Genomic DNA, 20,145 nt, shown 5'->3' on the forward strand with positions numbered 1-20,145 from the left:
ACTGCTACTTCATGAATTAGAAGTATGTGGCCCAGGCCTCATCTTGAAAGATGCCCCTTCTTATGAGATATCCTGCTGATACTTCCTCAGCTTCTGAGATTAGTCACTGCTTAGTTCACTCCCAGATCAATACAATGTGTGTTTGTGAAGCTTTCCAGAGTTCATTGTGAACAGTTCTATGCTTTACCTCCAGGTGAAACACACACAAACACACGCACACAAATATATTCATGTATGTGTGTGAAAACACACATATTATTTTAGTTACAGAATACCTTAGTTACAAAAAAATTAATTGCAAGTTTTATTTACCAAAAAATCTGTACTAATAGCTATTGTATTCTTTACTTAATGGTTTATTCTAAATGTGTTTACATATGTTCACATATGTATCTCTTCGATAGTCATCTTTTTTTAGTCTTTTATTGAAGAATCTTTTTAATGCACATTTCTGGAAATTATAATACCAGATTTTGTCTGAGTCATCTATCATGTTGGAACTGGGGCCAACACTATGAGAAGGGAACTGCTATGTCAGGCAGTGAAATGACATTTGGGGACAAGAAGGACCTTGAGGCCACCACATTCACCATCACTTTGACACCCCAACTTTGCTTGAGCTCTTGAATATCTATTAAGAAAAGTTACCTGTGGTTTTTCTGATGACTCTTTAAGAAGCCTATCTGAAAGCATGTTAATATGAGAAATTTCTCAATGCTAAAATCTTTTCTTTAATATTTTAATACCTTTCCTTTAAGACCTTTCCTTTTCTTCAGAATTCTGAACATCTGCTTTTATATGACATTTCTCACCAAACTTTTTGTTTAAATCCCAAAAACTTTTTGTAGAGAAGTACAGTGCAGTCTAATTTTTATCTTTTTAACTTTTAAAAGTTTCTTTGTAACAAAAAGTAAATATAGCACATGTAAAGGCTCCTAAAAGTATTTTCAAAAAAATAACCCATCTTGAGAAAAATATAAAAAATAATTTTCAAATAGATACTGACCTTCCCTCTTTCAGTAAGAATACTATTTTATGAATCAAAAGATGAGTAACCTAATAGTGCCGCATTAATGATATTATTATGTACATTTTTATTATATTATGGGAATAAATAGAAGAATGACTTTCTAAGACTAAGACAAGACTATCCCCAACTTTTTTACCCTCTGTAATATTTTATGGTAAAAATGTTGTGAGAATACTGTGGTGATACTTTCTAAATTTTTCATGATTTACTTACCATTTTATTTTTTTCCACAGAAAGCTAGTTTATTTCCCACTGGAGGCTTAATGCTGGGAATTTACCCATTTCCTGTTTTCTAATTAACTAGGAACACTTTCCTGCCAGCAATGCTGAAAGACTGCAAGACCTGAAATCAACTGTTGACCTGCTAACAAGTATCACCTTTTTTAGGATGAAGGTACATCATTTATTTCATTGTCACAGTCTCCATGTGACACTCGTTTATTCCCTGGTAAAGTCTGGTTTTACCTGTTTCTTGATAAGTATTGTTCATCCCCAGTGATTAAGATGTGGTACCTTTGCCCGAGTTAAATGAATCTTCCAATATAAAATGTTGAGAAAAGGATTATCCTAGATGCTTAGGATATTCTGATACATTTAAGTTAAATCCATCTCAAACAAAGCTCTCCAATGAGTGGACATGGCACTTACTTAAAAAAAAAATCTCTAAGAACATTAAATGGAAATGACGTTCACTTTGCATTTCAGCTTTAACTTAGCTATTTTGCTAGACTTCTTTTTTCATATGTGTGTGTGTGTGTGTGTATGCATACATGCTCAGTCATTCAGTTGTGTCTCTTTAGACCCTATGGCCTGCAGCCTGCCAGGCTCCTCTGTCCATGGGATTTTCCAAACAAGAATATTGGAGCAAGTTGCCATTTCCCCCATAGGGGATCCTCCTGACCCATAGATCGAACCTGGGTCTCCTGCACTGGTGGGCGATTTATCTATCTATCTATATCCAGAGATATGTCCATATATATATATATGTCCATATATATACATATATATGTGTGTGTGTATACTAACTATATATATATATATATATAAGTGATAAGTGAAGTCACTCAGTTGTGTCTGACTCTTTGCAACCCCATGGACTGTAGCCTACCAGGATCCTCAGTCCATGGGATTTTCCAGGCAAGAATACTGGAGTGGGTTGCCATTTCCTTCTCCAGGGGATATTCACAACCCAGGGTTCGAACCCAGGTCTCCCGCATTGTAGGCAGACGCTTTACCATCTGAGCTACCAGGGAAGCCCCATATATGATAACATCAGTTATATACATATATATATATATATTTATCTCCATATAGTCAAAGCTATAATTTTCCAGTAGTCAGGTACAGATGTGAGAGTTGGACTGTAAAGAAGGCTGAGCATCAAAGAATTGATGTTTACAAGCTGTGGTGCTGGAGAGTCCCTTGGATAGCAAGGTGATCAAACCAGTCAGTCCTAAAGGAAATCAACCCTGAATATTCAATGGAAGGACTGATGCTGAACCTGAAGCTGTAATACTTTGGCCACTTGATGAAAACACCCAACACACTGGAAAAGACCCTGATGCTGGGAAAAATGGAAGGCAGAGGGAGAAGGGGGCAACAAACGATGAGATGGTTGGATACCATCATCGACTCAATGGACATGAGTTTGAACAAACTCCTGGAGATAGTGAAGGATAGGTAAGCCTGGTATGCTGTAGTTCGTGGGGTTGCAAAGAGTTGGACATGACTGAGCAACTGAACAACAAATATTTATCTATGCAATTGTTCCAGCTTCTGGAAAGTTAAAGTGATACCCAGTCCAGGCTCACTAGGAATGTTTGCTCATTGACAAGTGATGCCTGCCATTGGCATTGAGTGGGTGGGGAAATGGAAATGAGAGTGGGGAGTGCCAGCACAGTGCTCCAAACCTTCCATTCTTCAGTCAACAGCCTTGCGGTGTTCAGGAAACAAAATCTTCTTAAACTTGTAGCTCCCCCCTCCCCACCCTCACTAATAACTGATAACCTTGCTTCCTATCTCACTGAAAAATGAGGAGCACCTACTAGATAGCTTCGTCAAGCTCTGTCTGCAGACACCCGCCACCCCCCTCCCCCCATTGCCTGCTTACCTACACCTGGGTCCATATTCTAATCTTTTCTTTTTTTGCATCGTTATTGCTTAGGTATTTGTTCTCCTAAAAAAATAGCTATATATTTTCTACTCATGCAATTAATTTCCTCCCCTCCTGATGCCAAAAATTTGGCCTCTGTGCACTGGTACTTAATCAAATCTCTGAGACAGTTTTGTGTAAAATAGAAAAGAATTCATCAAGTGCTGTGGGGGGTAGGGGAGAAGGTAGGTCCAATGTTGATCAGAGTCTGCTCAGGGCCTGTGCTTCTTTGATTTTGTCTCAGGTAATCTCTTGAGTTTCTCTGGTTCCTTTCATCTGGCCTCAGGTGGTCTTCTCTAGAATGAATAGTGCTGACATTTAGATTTTAGTTCTATAGAGTTTACTGATTTTGTTATGTGTATCCCTTGAGGTTAATCCCTTACAATTATACAATGGCAGTATAGATTCAAGGGATTAGATAACGATAGACAGAGTACCTGAAAAACTGTGGACAGAGGTTCCTGACATTGTACAGGAGGCAGTGATCAAGACCATCCCCAAGAAAAAGAAATGCAAAAAAGCAAAATTGCTGTCTGAGGAGGCCTTACAAATAGCTGTGAAAAGAAGAGAAGCGAAAAGCAAAGGTGAAAAGGAAAGGTATAACCATTTGAATGCAGAGTTCCAAAGAATAGCAAGGAGAGAGATAAGAAAGTATTCCTTAGTGATCAATGCAAAGAAATAGAGGAAAACAATAGAATGGGAAAGACTAGAGATCTTTTCAAGAAAAGTAGAGATACCATGGGAATATTTCATGCAAAGATGGAAACAATAGAGTACAGAAATGGTAGGGACCTAACAGAAGCAGACGATATTAAGAAGAGGTGGCAAGAACACACAGAAGAACTATACAAAAAAGATCTTCATGACCCAGATAATCACGATGGTGTGATCACTCACCTAGAGCCAGACATCCTGGAATGTGAAGGCAAGTGGGCCTTAGGAAGCATCACTATGAACAAAGCTAGTGGAGGTGATGGGATTCCAGTTGAGCTATTTCAAATCCTAAAAGAAGCAATGAAAAGAGTGAGTGACTATTTTTGTGTGCTCCAAAATCACTGTAGATAGTGACTGCAGCCATGAAATTTAAAGATACTTGCTCTTTTGAAGAAAACCCACTACAATATTTTTTATAGTTACTGTGTGTATGTGTGTGTTAGTTGCAATTAAGATACGGAAGTCCATGACCTTCCAGGGTTCCCTTATGTTTCCCCTTTACAGTCAGCCTCTCTCCCACACCCTGATTTGTTATTGTCCCCCTATAGTTTTACCTTTACCAGAATATTGTGTAAATGAAATAATAATCTTTGTAGTGTAACATATTGGCTATTTATCCATCTTGAGTTTATTTACAGTTCATCCTTTATTTATTTATTTTTTTGGTGAGTAGTAATCCTTTGTTACTACATGTAACATGTATGGACTACATGCATTTGGGTAATCTTTAGTTTTAGGTCATATCAAATAAAACTGTCAAAAATATTCATATATGTTTTTGTGTAAACATAAATTTTCACTTTCCTTGGATAAGTAACAAGGAGTGAGATTCTTCACTATTTGTTAAATGTATGTTAAACTTTACAAGAATTGCCAGTTGCAGTTGTTCTACATCTTCTGGTGAAGCTCTTGTCATTTTCCATGATTTTATTTTATTTTTAGCCACTTTACTAGGAATAAAGTTGTGTCATATTGTGGTCTTAATTTTTTCCTTCTATAAAATTATAATTAATAATGTTGATGTGCTTTCTTGGGCTGATTTGCCAGTTCAGTGTCTTTTGTGAAAAACCTGTTGAAATCTTTTGCCTATTTTTCATTCTTACTGTTGAGTATTAAGTTCTTTATATACTCTGGATACAAATATTTTGTAAGGTACTTTATTTCCTGATATTTTCCTCCTGTCTGTGCCTTGTATTTTCATTCTCTGACATTATCTTTGCATATCAAAAGTTTTTAATTTTGATAAAATCTACTTTATTAATTTTTCTAATTGGAGATAGTGCTACTGGCTAAGAAGCTAAGGTCACAATGAAATTTTTTTATTTTTCTTCTAAGTGTTTTATTTTACTTTGTATGTTTAGTCCTGTGTTTCATTTTGAGAGTTTTTTTTTTTTTAAATAAGTGAAGTATGAGTCAAGGATCATTTTTTTGTATATGCATGTTCTGTAGTTTTCATACCATTTCATACTGTTTATAAATATGCTCATCCCTTATACATTGAATTGCTGTTGTATCATTATAAAAATTCAATTGGTCATATTTGTTTGAGTCTGTTTCTGGGCTCCGTGACTTCCAAATTTCTATACTTTAATCATCACCATGTTATATTGTTTACTGAAGCCTTATAGTAAATCTTAAAATTAGATAGTATGCATCTTCCACTTTTTTTGTTATTTTTCAGAATTGTTTAGATTATATTAGTTCTCACTGGGATTTTAATTGGGATTGCATTAAATCTATAGCTCAATCTACAGAAAATTTTAAAAAATTAAAATACTAAATCTTCAAATCTGTTCTTCTTTGGAACCAACTCCAGTCAGATTTTGCCCCATCACTTCATCAAAAATGATCTTGTCCAAATCACCAGTGACTATCACTTTGCTAAATCTAGTGATCAGTCATCAGTCTTCATCCTTCAGTGTTCAGTATCACTTAATATATCTTATCAATCAAGACTTTGATAAGATAGACTTTGACTTATTATCAAGACTTTCTCCAGGAAAGTCTTTCTTCTCTAGATTCCAGGACACCCCTCTTAAACTTATTTTTCCTCCTATCTCACTGGCTTTTTTTTTTTTTTTCTTATTCTTCTTTATTGCTTTGTTCTTTGTCATTTACTTAATGCCATATGGCTAGAATTACCCAGGGTTTACTTTTTGGAACCCTTCTCTTCTCTGTACTCATCTAGTCTCATTTCTTTAAATTCTTCTCTAAACTAATAATGCTCAAATTTTACCACTAGCCCAGGCATCTACACTACTCCAGGTTCATCTACTCAGATGTCTATTTGAAATCTACTTGTATATGTAACAGGCTTTTCAGTATTAACCTGTCAGAAACTGATCTTTTGATCATCCAAACACAGACTTACTCATCTAAGTTAAAGCCACTTCCATTGTACCAGTTATTTAGGTTGAAATTTTGGTGTTGTGCTGCCTCCCACAGGCCAGCTTGCCCAGCTTGCCCAGCTTTAAGACCAAAGAAAGAGCCTGGAGTCAGCAACAAACATCAGTGGTTTAATTGTTAGGGGGATCTTACTTGTCTGAAGCAAGGTCTTGGAGTGACATCCCACTGCATATCCCAGATAGTGGACAGAATATGGTGGTCATCTTCATCCTGGGAAGAAAGTGGCGTTACCAGATATAAGGGGAATTGATGTCCCATTGATTCATCAGTTACCAGAGAAACCAGCAGAAGAGCATGTCCTTCACCACCACTTTGATAAGTTGTTATGGTGACTAAAGTTAGATGAATCATTAGATGGTGCCTGGGGAAAGTATACAGGAGATCAGTCAGGTAGTAAGGTGTAGCTGAAATAGACACTAGTGGAGCAGTGGATGTACAGAAAGCAAGAGCCATCTTGGGGGACCTGATCATACACTTCCGGTTCTGACACTTCTCTTTCTCTCACATGAGTCATCCAATTTGTCAGAAAATCCTGTTACCCATTCCTTCAAAAATTAACCAGAATAGAATTTCTTCTAACAGCTCCTCCTAGCTTTGCACAATCATAATTTAAGCACTATCCTCTTGACTGAATTACTGCACTATTCTCATTACTGGCCTTCCTGAATTTTTCCATAGCCAGCCTTAAGGCGGCATAAGGGAGCCTTTTTAAGAAGTGTGTTAGGTCACTTTGCTCTTCTGCTCAAATAGTCCCCTTGCTTCCTACCTTGCTTAAAGCTAAGTTCTAGAATAGTCTATGATTTTTTCACTGGTCCCACCCTCTTCTCTGAATTCATCTACTATTGAAGCCCTTTTTATTAAATTCTGTTCTATTGAAACCTTTTCCATCCCTCTTTGTCTATTTTTCTTTCAGCATGCAATACCATTTAATATATCTTATTGGTTTCTTTTATTTTCTACTAACATTTAGTTTCATGAAGAAAGGGATTTCTGTTTCTTCTGTTCCCTGCAGTATTGCCATTGTTTGATGTATAAGTGAAAGTGAAGTCACTCAGTCGTGTCTGACTCTTTGCGATCCCATGGACTGTAGCCTACCAGACTCCTCCGTCCATGGGATTCTCCAGGCAGGGGTACTGGGGTGGGTTGCCATTTCCTTCTCCAGTCTGATGTATAGTAGGTGATAAATATTTGTTGAGTGGTTGGGTGGAATGAATGAATGATATTGTGATGGGTAACTTTACTATGTTCATTTTCTCTGAGTTGTTATATTAAGAAGTTAAGGTGAGTGTTTATACCTTTAAAACATTTCTAAGACCACATTTTTCCTGAATACAGAAAAGTCAACTAAAAGTGTTTATAAAATATTGCTTGACTATTTTTATATGGTTAATACGGTGTTCTACTTTTAAATTTAAGAAAATAATTTGTATACCAGGTTCTGGAGCTGCAAAGCCCCCCTAAGGCCAGCATGGTGGTGAAGGACTGCGTCAGGGCTTGCCTGGATTCTACGTACAAATATATTTTTGACAACTGCCATGAACTCTATTCCCAGCTAATAGACCCGGTAAGAAAAAACATGTGTCTATTTTCTGTTCTAATGTCTGCTTCCATAAGTAAGTAGGAAAGCATGTTCATTCAACTTACGTTACCTGCACGTTGTTAGAATTCCCATATCTTTTCTTCACATTTGAATGTCACTTTAATGTACATGAAATAATCCACTCCTTGCGATAACTTGTTATATTAATGGTGGATATTATTCAAGGTTTCAAGTGAGGAGTCAGTTTCAAATAAGTGCTTTTCTCAAAGTCACACAGTGGGAAAGTGGAAGATTTGCTACTAGAATTTAGGATTTCAACTTCTGCTCCTGTGTCCTTCCCCTAACTCATCCTGCCTTATCATTTCTATCTCACAAAAATGGTAGGTGGGGACATATTTGTAGAACACGCGGGTAATATACTCACATATGTACATTTATTATTAAGAAATATTTCTAAATACAAATGAAAATACAGAAAGTATACTTGCATATACTTAGCACTTAGATGACCAGTTGTTAGCATTTAGTAATATTTGTTCTGCTCTTTAAAGTTTTAAATTGGCATCTCACTTTGTAGTTCTTTCAAATTTCATTCTCCTCCCTTCGTCTTCTTACAGAGGTGAGCACTATTTTAATGTTAATGAGTTGGAACATCTTTTCATATATGCTCAGTGAACAATTCAGTTTTATTTTCTGTGTGTTGTCTATTAATTCCTTGCTGATTTCTCTCTTGGCTTGCTTGCCTTTTACTCATCGATTTGCATAAAATTCTAAAACGTGTTTTGGATACTAATCTTTGTTGGTTATGTGATTCATTTATTTATAAATACAAGGTATATTATGTGATATATCTTTTTGTTGCATCAAAGTTTTTTAATACACACTATGTTTCATATATATTGCTATTACTTGTGTAGAACTATTGTTTGGGGATGACTTTTTAATATGATTCTATTGCCTATTCGCTTCCCTGAAGAAAGCCATTGTTCCAATAGATATTGGAAACCATTACCCGTGGAACTTCTTGGTTGCTTAGAGAAGGGCAGAGTCTAAAAAGTGTATGTTGGATGAAGGCCAGGAGGATTCTTTCAAACAAGGTTTCATGCTCGGATTCTTAAGAGTGTTACTCTTTCTGGGTCAGTAACTCCTTAGCCTAATAGGAGAACACAGTAAAGCTGGAATCTGTCATTGTATAAGCAAAACAACATTTAACTGCATAATTATTCTTAACTTTATAATTTCTGCTAAATGTGTGCTATTAGCAGTTTGGAAACTTGGTTCCCTGGGGTTTCGAGGGATTAAACTGTCCCTGACTTCACACCTCCCCTTGGGTGGCTTTCTAATGGCCTTCCTTTTTCTACTGTCTGTTCTTTATCTTCTTCCCACAAAACTCTTTCAATTCTTCCTCTGCATTTTCAACATCGCTGTCTTTATTTTGCCCAAAATATAAAAATTAAGCTTTTTATTATACCATGTTAGTTATTCATACATAACTTCATAAGCAATCTTACCAGACTTTATTATCTTTAATTTCTTCCTACAATTTCAGACACAAACTGGTCCCTTCTCCCGAGCCTTAAATTCTATTATTTTCTGTAAATTGATCATCTTCTTTTACATCCATGCATTTATCCTGTTCTATCTGCCGAAAATGTTCATCCCCCATCCTCTGTCTTCATCAAAATCCAGTTTAAATATGACCTCCTTTCCTACTAGTTCACACTCAATGGATGAATCAAATCATCTAAATAAAGTGACATGCCTTAATATCTTTCAAATGTATTAATAATAATAATAAACAAGTTTTATTTATATGGTGTCTCACATGGTAAAGAATCTGCCTGCAATGCAAGAGACCTGGGTTCAATCCCTGGGTGGTGAAGATCCCCTAGAGAAGGGAATGACTATCTCCTCCAGTATTCTTACCTGAAGAATTTAATGGACAGGGGAGTCTGGTGGGCTACAGTCCACTGGGTCACAAAGGGTCAGATATAACTGAGTGACTAGCACACTTTAGAGAAATATGTGCAATTCCCATAAAGCAAACATACCCCTAACAAAAAGCAAATAAATTATCACATAAAAATTAATATAGCTTAGTACCTGCTGACTTGGCTTTAAAAAGATGTTTACCTGATTTTCTAACCTTGTATTCTTATTAGATGTACATGGTGTTTGAAAATCAAGACCAAAAGGGCACTCTATCACAGGAGACTCTCATTGCTTGCCTAAAACCTCTTGCCATTGTATGGGGTCATGTTGCAGAGGCCTGGATGACAGGATGTGGAAGGAATTGAGGGAAGTCCCATCTAGTCCCAACCTTTAAACATAAGTCCACAGTGCCTTCTTCCCCATTATCTTTACCTACCTGGATTGCTTCACCTCCCAAACCCTTTTCTGGCTAACTTGAGCTCACTGACCTTTTCTTCAGAAAGCCTCTAGGACCTCTCCTGGCTAATTTAGGAGTTGCTGCTCTCTGGTCTCATAATATACCCTGACATGTCACCAGCAGCATGCTTACGATGATGCGTGTATTAGACATATAATGTAACATTTGTCTGACCTGTGTTCCCCACTAGGCCACAAGTTTCATCTTTGTAGCCCCAGTGTTTAAACACTGCCTGACACAGAGTACAGTTGATAAAGTAATAAGAAATACATTTTACAAAAAAAAAGAAAAAACACTCAGTTATTTATATTCTACTTCAATGACTCCACTGTAAGTCTGAGACCAAGAACATAATCTCTGATATTAGAGCCCCTGAGTTCTAATCCTGGCTGTAAAGCTGATTACAGTAAAGCTGGTCGCCTTAGATAGGCTAGCCTCTACAAGCCTGTTTCTTCATCAAGATGTACGTTTAGTATTTATGCCACTTCTGTGTTTATCTGAGTTCTCTGTAGATAATGTCATGCCTGAAACCAAAAAAACAAGAATTTCAGGGTTGTTAGGCACAGTATAATTCTGCTTATTTAAGTGTGGAAGCTTACTTTCTTTCTCCAAAGGGGTTTTTAAGAACCATATACAAATAGTACTTAGAATAAAAATGAAAAACAAACAAGGGAAAAGTTGAAATTGTTGCAGTTAGACAAGATAGCTGGAAACGGCTGGCAGCGTTTTCTCATGGAACAGCGTTTACTTTGACTTAATCACCAGGCCCACGTTTGTCCTCAGTTCAGCATAACTAAGACTCAAGTGTGGCAGTGTGGACATAGAAGATTGATCTCTTGCATAAAGATACATGAGGGATCAATTCATAAACTAGCCCAATATTCTAATTATTTTTTAATAATGAGTTTTAGAATCTTCTCACAAGCTTATTAGCTTTTGAGTAACCATTTTGATAAATTACCTCTTTGTAGCTTATGTTTATTTTAAAAAATAGAATCTCTTTTTTTCCTGGTTGCTATTCTGAGGTTACTTAGTTCTTTGTCAGCTTTTGATATTGCAAAGTTTTTCACAATCCATCAACTTTATCTTTGTCACAGTGTACGTTTATTAAAAAAAAAATTTCTCAATCTTAATATAATCAAATTGACCAATTTTTCTATTTAAAATATGATCTTTGAAGTATTAAAAAGTCTTTCCCACTCACTCCCAAATTCAAGATCTCCTTATGTGAAATTAACAAAATGGATGTGTTCTAGCTTAGTAGTAATTTTTGTTAATATCATCCAGCTAGTTCCCTTGCTGCTGCTCCTAAAGCAACCTTCAGATCATTGCTTTTCTTTTCATATAGATAACTTCCAGAAGAGGATAAGCCAAAACATCATCAAGTCTGTTTAAAGCATCTGTTTTTGGTTTTTGGTTTTGCTTTTTTTCCTGAAAAAACTGGCATTTGTTTCCTGAGGTGTCCTCAGAGCGTACACATCAGGCACTAGTGCAGAGTCCCTTTGTTTCCCTCCAAAATCAAGTTTCCCTGCCTCTTACCTTTGCGATAATCTCTGTTATGAAGTTGTTATTAGCTTTCTGGTTGATCTTTATGAACATTTATAATACATATCTATTAACCATTTGTGGTACCTGTCTCTCTCACATACTCCAGTGTACAAACAAGCAGTGCAATGGTGTGGTTACACGTACTAACTCCAACAACCTTTAGGTATTTGAGAGGAAATCTGTAATTTTTAAGGCTTGGTGTTACTTTTTTGAGAACTATGCATACTGATACTTTGAGGTACATTTATTGATTTTTTAATGGCTACCTATCACATAAATACACCACAATTTAAATATCAGCTTCAGTGTTTCACTTTTACAAAAATAGTGCAGTGAATATCACTGGGCTTTTAAAGAACAGAGAAATGACCTCCTTTCCTCTACTTTTCCGTTTCTACTATAAATAATGCAGACTTGACTGTAGCATGTGGTCACAGCACCCTCTTATTTTTTCACATCTTAAAATGTCCTACAACTTATCTGATGTCCATAGTAAACACTGAGTTTAATGGGAATAGAAACTCTTATATTATTGAACTTATAGTACATAATGCTGTGCCTTGCATATAGTAGCAGAAATAGCAAAGAACTACTTACTTAATAGAAAGTCTGCACAAAAATATTTGTGCATGTGCAGCATAAGTATACTGCTATTCATTTCAAAATTTTGACCAAGATGTCTTCTGAAAAGGGAAGTTGCTCAGTCGTGTCCGACTCTTTGTGACCCCGTGGACTGTAGCCTGCGAGGCTCCTCTGTCCATGGGATTTTCCAGGCAAGAGTACTGGAGTAGGTTGCTATTTCCTTCTCCAGGGGAGAAGTCTTCTGAAAACTCCATAGAAGAAAGAAAATACCCTCCCACGATACCTTAATTGGAAACTTATATGAATATATACATATCAAGTTTAAGAAAGTCTTCCTTGATTTGTAGATATGTACTTCTTCAGTTCTTTTAGTCAAAACATTTGCCATAGATGTTTTTGTTTTCCTATTGTTTTTGCTCTAGATAATTAAATAATAAAAGGAAAGTTTAAAATGTAACTTTGAAATTTATAGGTAGAAAAATCCCAATTCTGTAATTCTTAATTTGAGATATTATTTAAATAATAATCCTTGAAGAATTAGCTAGAAAGTGTGCCTGACTTTTCTTATATTTTCCCCCTGGCAATGGACTTTTTCTTATACAATCAGTAGCATTAGTTTGGGGGATGGTGATCATTCTGAAAAGAAGATAACTTTTCACTACCTCATGTGATTATTATCTACACACTAAAACTGAGTAAATACAGACACACTTTAATCTTAATTTTTCTTCAAATATTATAAAATGTGTAAAAGAAAGTTTATGAAAGGAAATTTCATAAGTATAAACTTCATAATATATAAATTCTTATAAAAATAAATTGTTCAGAATGAGTGGTATCCTATTTATTGTGTGAGGAAAACAGGAACATAAGAAATCCAAAGCATAAAGAATTATTAAATAGTTATGTTTCCATCAATGTGTATTTTAGTTTTTCTGACCTAGGTCAATAAATTAATCGATAAGTGAAACCTTAATAAACTCTAAAATAAACAACATGCAGAGTAGATTTTGTCAGTAAGACTAATATAATTTTGATTCTAAAATTGGACTATGATAATATTTGGAAAGAAAATTATAAGCACATCTTGAAAATAAAAAGTGATTTAAACATTGCAAATAAATTATCAGATGGCATATTTAAAATAGAACCAGGTCAAGCAATTTTATCTCAGGAATGCAAGGATGATTTGACATTAGGAAAAAAAAAATTATCAATATGAATCACTGTAGTAGTTAAGTAAAGGAGGAAGATCATATATTTATGTTATATATGTAGAATGAACATATGGTGAAATTTGATGCCTCTTTATGATCAAAGAAGAGACTCTTGAAAATTTAGGAATGGAACAGATTTTCTTTTATTTAAGTTTACATTTAAAAAAATTGTGTCAAATGTTAACATGAAATTTAGGTACATTTAAGAAAGAAATAAGTATCCTATTAATACTGCTGTTTAACATACTCTTGAAGAAATAAGGGAATATAAATTAGAAAGGAAAATAACTGTTGTAATTTATGAGTCATATGGATAGGAAAACTAACAGAATCTACCAAGAGCTCTTGGCTCACATAAAAATAAATCTTACTTAACAAATACAAGAACAATAGAATTTCTTTACACTAAAAATTGTGTTATACGTATTACTAGGGAAAGGAACAGACAATTTAGAATGTTAGGAAAAGTGTCTCATCATATGGAGCTAGAGGAGTGTGGGGAGCTATGGGAAGGACTGGTTTCTTAGGTAACACCATATCCAGTGTGAACTTGAGAGGATGAAAGAGGCAAGTGTAAATGGTAGTAATAATAACAATGTGTGTGTTTAGTCGCTCAGTCGTGTCCGACTCTTTGCGACTCCATGGGCTGTAAGTCCACCAGGCTCCTCTATCCGTGGAGATTCTCCAGGCAAGAACACTGGAGTGGGTTGCCATGCCCACCTCCTGGGGATCTTCCCAACCCAGGGATCGAAGCCAGCTCTCCCGCATTGCAGGTGGATTCTTTACCATCTGAGCCACCAGGGAAGCCCCAATAATAATGATAGTATAGGATAATACCTTTCTGATGCATGTAGAAAAGACTTCTTAAAATTCCAAAGCACAAATCTTAATTTTCTTGATTTTGAGCTTCTTTATTTTTTTAATTTTATTTATTTTTTTAACACCAAAAACATTTTGTATTGAGGTATAGCCAATTAACAATGTTGTGGCAGCTTCAGGTGAACAGTGAAGGGACTCAGACGTACATATAAATGTACCCATTCCCCCCTAAACCCACCTCCCATCCAGGCTAGCACATAACGCTGAGCAGAGTTCCATGTGGTATACAACAGGTTTTTGTTGGTTATCTATTTTAAATATAACAGTGCCAAAGCACAAATTTTAAATAGAAAAATTGATCAATTTAATTATTTTAAAATTGGCAATTTCCTATGAATGTACACTGTGAGAAAAGTAAAAGGTTGTGAAAGATCTTTGCAGTGTCAAAAGCTGACATAGGACTAAGGAATTCCAAAATAACAACCAGGAAAAGAGAGAGATTCCAATTAAATAGGCACCAAAAATGAACAGGGAATTTATAAAAATGCTTACTCAAGAGGCTTATAAGCTTGGAGAAGTTCCTTAAACTCATTATTAATTTAGTCAAAACAATATTGAACTACTGTCTTATATCCAGAAGGTTGGCAAAAATAGATAATGCCAATGTTCATGAGGAAATGGAGACACTGGAGCCCCCATGCACTTTTGGTTAGCATGTAAACTAGGACTTAGGAAGCAGCAATCCTGATATATCTATAGGTTAGACATATTTGCACAAAGACCCCTAAGGAGATATTTAATAGAATGTTTATTCAAACATTGTTTTTGATACTGAAAAGTTGGAGGCAGTCTATAAGTCCTTCATTAGAGAATAGATAAGTAAAACGTGGTGGATTTACTCTATAGAATATCATGAGACAGAAGAAATGAGTTAAGTGTTTACGTAGAAACATGGAGAGAAATTAAAAACATACTGCAGAGTGAAAAAGAAGATACAGAAGGTGATGTATAGCATAATACTAGTTATGTAAATTTAAAGTAAACACATACCACAACAATAAACATTCTAACCATCAGAGAAATAAACGCCAAACATAATAGATGATCTTACATAGATCAGGAGAAAATAGGATTTTGAAATGGCGATTAAAAAAAAAAAGAATAGGTGGAAGAATGGATGGATTGATAGACAAGACAGATGGGTATATGAATCACACATGGTCATTATATATGTACTTGAGATTCCAATGTGTTCCTTACCTCAAGTCAAAAAATAAGTTGACTTTAAATTTCTGAAGAAAAGTATTATCTCATTGTGATATATTTGGAATCTAGGACCTATCTTCATAAAACCTTTAACTGAAATAAATTTGGCATCTAACAAGTATAGAACTGAATTAGATTTATTACCAAAACTACCTGCTTCATATGGTTATACAAAAAGCTAGAAATGATGACCCTGGCACTGCATGATGTTGTAGCCATAAGGCTCTCCTGTTAGAATCTATATTGCATTATGTGATTTTTGTTTTAATGTGTTCCCTTTTAGAAACCTTTATTCTTTAAAGGTATAACTTCATTCATAAATAATTATAGGTGAAAATAAATCATTCCATGACGTGTTTCTTGGTATTTTTTTTTTTTTACCACCTTTACGGTGTTTGGAATACGATGTTTCATTGAAGGTTTATACATGGGGTCAAGTCATCTCACTTACAACTTATTCTTTCACTCTGTGATCCTACAGTTACCTGGGAAATCAATGGGTCTTGAATCTTTTATTTTTAAAACACATTTTTTATTCAGATGGGGCATTTTAGTAAATCAAATTACTTGAAATTCATGAAAAGTTCAGTAAACATAAAGACAGAAGCATACATTTTCTTAACACTTGCTTGATTCTAGTTCAGTCTTTCTCAAACTGCCCTGATCCTAAGAATCACCTGGGAAGTTTGACCACCTCAAACCCAGTGAAATAGGTTATCTGTGAAGAAATCCTAGGAGTCCATATTTCAACAAGTTCTTCAAGAGATTTGACATTAGGCAAGTATTAAATAAAATGTTATTTGTTACTAGCCCTGGTTTTATTTTTTGCTTTAGAATTTTTCCTTTTTGATAAATATCTAGAGAGAAGGAAAATAAAGTAAACTTCAATTAAAAATTGAAGTGCAAAAAGTGTTATAGTATGTAAGAAATCTGCTTATGGGATATTTTTGCCAAATAGTCTGTGTTGTGTTTCATGACTTAGACTGCTCTTTCCCAGATGCCCAGAATTTATAAAATCCTTAATATAATTCCCTTTTAAGAGGAAAAAAAAATAAGTAGATGTTAGTGATGTTACTGAGTCATTAGTAAAATAATATAGCTCTTAAGATCATAGAAGAGACAATATGGTGAAACAGATTGTAAACCCCTCTGGAACAGTTTTGTCATTATTGCCCATCAATGAATTCTTCATATGTGGTATAGCATTCACATATAACAGATACTCCCAAAATACTGAATATAGTAGTTGTGATTTTTGTTTATAATACATGTAGTTAAAACTATAAGGCTTTAAAAAAAAAACATTGTGGCTCTGCTACTCACTAGATTTAGCAAAGCAATCACTAATAAACCAGTTTTCCTATCTCTAAAATAAACATAATGATATTTTTTCTCTCTAGTCCAAAACCTAGTGAACTTCCATTATTATATTTTTGTGAATGAATGAGTGACCTTTAAGTCCTTTAAAGGGCTTCTGTGGTGGCTCAGATGGTAACGAATCTGCCTACAATGCAGGAGACCCAGATTCAATCCTTGGGTCAAGAAGATCCCCTGAAGAAGGAAATGGTAACCCACTCCAGTATTCTTGCTTAGAGAATCCCATGGAGAGAGGAGCCTGACAGGCTGTATGTAGTTCATGGGGTCGCAAAGAGTGGGATATGAATGAGTGACTAAGACATCATCAGAAAGTTGTATGTTTGAAAATATCTGATAAATTAGGGCTTCCCAGGTGATGCTAGTGGTAAAGAACTCACCTGCCAGTGCAGGAGACAAGAGATGTGGGTTCAGTCCCTGGGTTGGGAAGATCTCCTGGAGAAGGGCATGGCAACCCACTCCAGTATTCTTGTCTGGAGAATCCCATGGACGAAGGAGCCTGGCGGCTACATGTCCAAAAGGTTACAGAGTTGGATGTGACTGAAGTGACTTAGCATACACACACATCTAATAAATTAGAAAACAATGCCAAAACATAATTAAAAGAGAGAAATATACTGAAGACAAAATTCAAGTCAAGATATCATTATTACTGAGTGATTTTTACAGAAATACAGACTAGGTTGAAAGGCAGATGTGAAATTCTAAAGGAACTCTGGGCCATCTAAAAGGACTTTTACATGGTAACACTTTGATGTATTAAAAAAAAAAAACATTATGTGTAGCCTTCCAGTAAACATTGATACTGTTGTCCTCATTGCTTTGATTTTATTTATATGATTTTTTTTTTGTAATAAAGGGTTTGTGTGTGCCTGTGTGCATGTACACACACATTTATATCTATATCCATCCATCCATCCATTTGTTTAGAGCCAGGATATACCCTCCTGATACTTTTATCATATTACTTGTTTTGGAACATCATAAGCAATAATATACTCACAGAAATCAAATGGTGTTACATTAATAAAATGGAATATAATATATTGATGAGACAGTCTCCATTAAGAGATGCTGACATTTAGTAGCAGGTTTCTTTTAAAGCTCCTAATCTTCGGAACAGTTTCAAATGGAAGACATGAAACAAAATACAACAAACTATCCATTGTTCTAACTTTTATAGTACATGTGTAATTTAACCATCACCCATGACTGATGTCTGTTCACATAATCTGGTAATCCAATTTCCCTCACTGTACGCAGAGCAAGTTAAAGGATAATGGAATCTCACATAGAAATGAATTGGTCCCTTTTTACGTTTCATTGCTGCATTTTATTTTCCTCAAATGTATTACATGGCTCTCCACAGAGAGGTTTGGTTTCCTTACCATGCTTTAAAATATCTTATTAAAAATTCAGTTTTTATTCCATCTTGTTCCTTTTAAAATTTCATCAGATAAAAGTATCAAACTTTAGTTACTTGCTTATTCTGGCATTGGTGAAAGCGGCCAAAGGGAAGCATTCTAAATCATATGGAAGATTGATTCTGATTCTGAGTTCTATGTCCCATATGGAGAAAAGGGTTTAGAAGTTACACATTCATTCACAAGTATACAGTAACTAAAATTTGTTGAATTCTTGTTATGTTCCAGGCACTGTTAGAATAAGGAAAAGAGCAGTAACAAGAATAAGGAAAAGGACAGTGAATAGCCATCCTTCTCATGGGGTTCACAGTCTAGCCAGAGAGGTAGATATTAAAAAAATAACTAAACCAATAACTAAAGTGTCAGGTGTTCTGAAGGGAATATACAATGTGCTGCTGGAATATAAAACGGAAAGAACCATCCTAGTCTTGGACACAGAAAAGAATACAGCTTATAATAATGTGATTTCTGGATACCCATCACGGAAGATCATTCTCTGGAGATATTAATTCTAGAGGTATGTATCCAGAAACAGCAGGGAAGTATTTCAAGATAAAAAATAATTAATAAAGCATCCCCTTAACTTTTGTTCAAAATCACATATAGTAGGCAGTGTCTGGAGTACTGTAAGATGTTTCTGTTTTTCATCTCAGCAAAAGAGCTAAAATACACTGATTTTTGTTCAGCTTCAGTTGCCTGTGTCTACTGATATTATCTTAACAAGGTCACCAAGTATATAGACTTTGCCTAAACTAGAGATAAATTATCTACTCTTATTTTACTCGACCTCTCAATAACACTTGTTACTGTTGGCTACTCCATCTTTTCTGAAATGCTACTTTCTAAGTAATTATAACCATCTGTATTTTTTTCCTCCATCTTCACTGGCTGCTCGACTTCAAACTTTTTAGCACACTCCTTCCTCTACTAGGTCTTTAAATGTTGGAGATTCCAGGGCTCTGGTCTTGGCTCTTACTCGCTGGCTGCACTTAATGATTCAGCCAAGTGCTTCAAACACAAGGTTTTTGTGTTTGAGGAGCACAAACGTGTTGGGGAAAAAACCTGTTGGGATCACATCAACCTATTGGGAAAAAACAGCTTGTGTGTGGGCCAGAATGAAGGAGGTAGACCCCTTTTCAGTTCTGGAAATAGTTCTCATAATTTCTAGAGATGAATAAATGGTCCTGCCTGCCTTATATCAGCAAAGGATCTTGCTTTCACTTAAGTGATTATCTTAGGAAGAAATAAAGTTTTGAAATCACATGCATCTGTATTCAAATAAAACCTTGTCTCCACCATCAGCTTAGAAAGATATGAGTCTTGGGCAAGTTATGTAATTCCTTAAAGCGTGAATTTATTCATTTGGCAAAAGGGGATAACAGTACATCTCACAGGATTGCTGTGAGGATTAAATGTGATAGTGCTTGTGAATCACCTTACTCATAGGTATTCAAAAAGATCTTTTTATTATATTTATTTTTTATTGATATATAATTAACATATAACATTATTATACATGTAAACATTAAGTTTATAACATACTGATTTAATATTTGTATATATTGCAAAATGGTCACTATAGTAAGTCCAGTTAACCTCTGTAACTATGAAGAGCTACAAAAATTTTTTTTTTCTGGTGATGAGGACTTTTAAGATTTATTTTCTTTTGTTGTTGTTGTTCAGT

At 35.2% G+C, this 20,145-nt stretch overlaps 1 protein-coding gene across 5 annotated transcripts in view; it reads left to right on the top strand.

Annotated features, from left to right (window-relative positions):
• UNC13C (unc-13 homolog C) overlaps window positions 1-20,145 on the top strand; it is a 647,876-nt gene that overhangs the window by 369,583 nt on the left and 258,148 nt on the right. For all 5 annotated transcript variants that reach the window (XM_043920107.1, XM_043920110.1, XM_043920109.1 and 2 more), the window contains 2 exons: window positions 1,335-1,424; window positions 7,738-7,866. In XM_043920107.1, the coding sequence (XP_043776042.1) occupies window positions 1,335-1,424; window positions 7,738-7,866 (219 nt within the window). The remainder of the gene's footprint in view (window positions 1-1,334; window positions 1,425-7,737; window positions 7,867-20,145) is intronic.

Source organism: Cervus elaphus, chromosome 12 (assembly GCF_910594005.1).
Source record: "Cervus elaphus chromosome 12, mCerEla1.1, whole genome shotgun sequence".
Classification (NCBI taxonomy): Eukaryota; Metazoa; Chordata; class Mammalia; order Artiodactyla; family Cervidae; genus Cervus; species Cervus elaphus.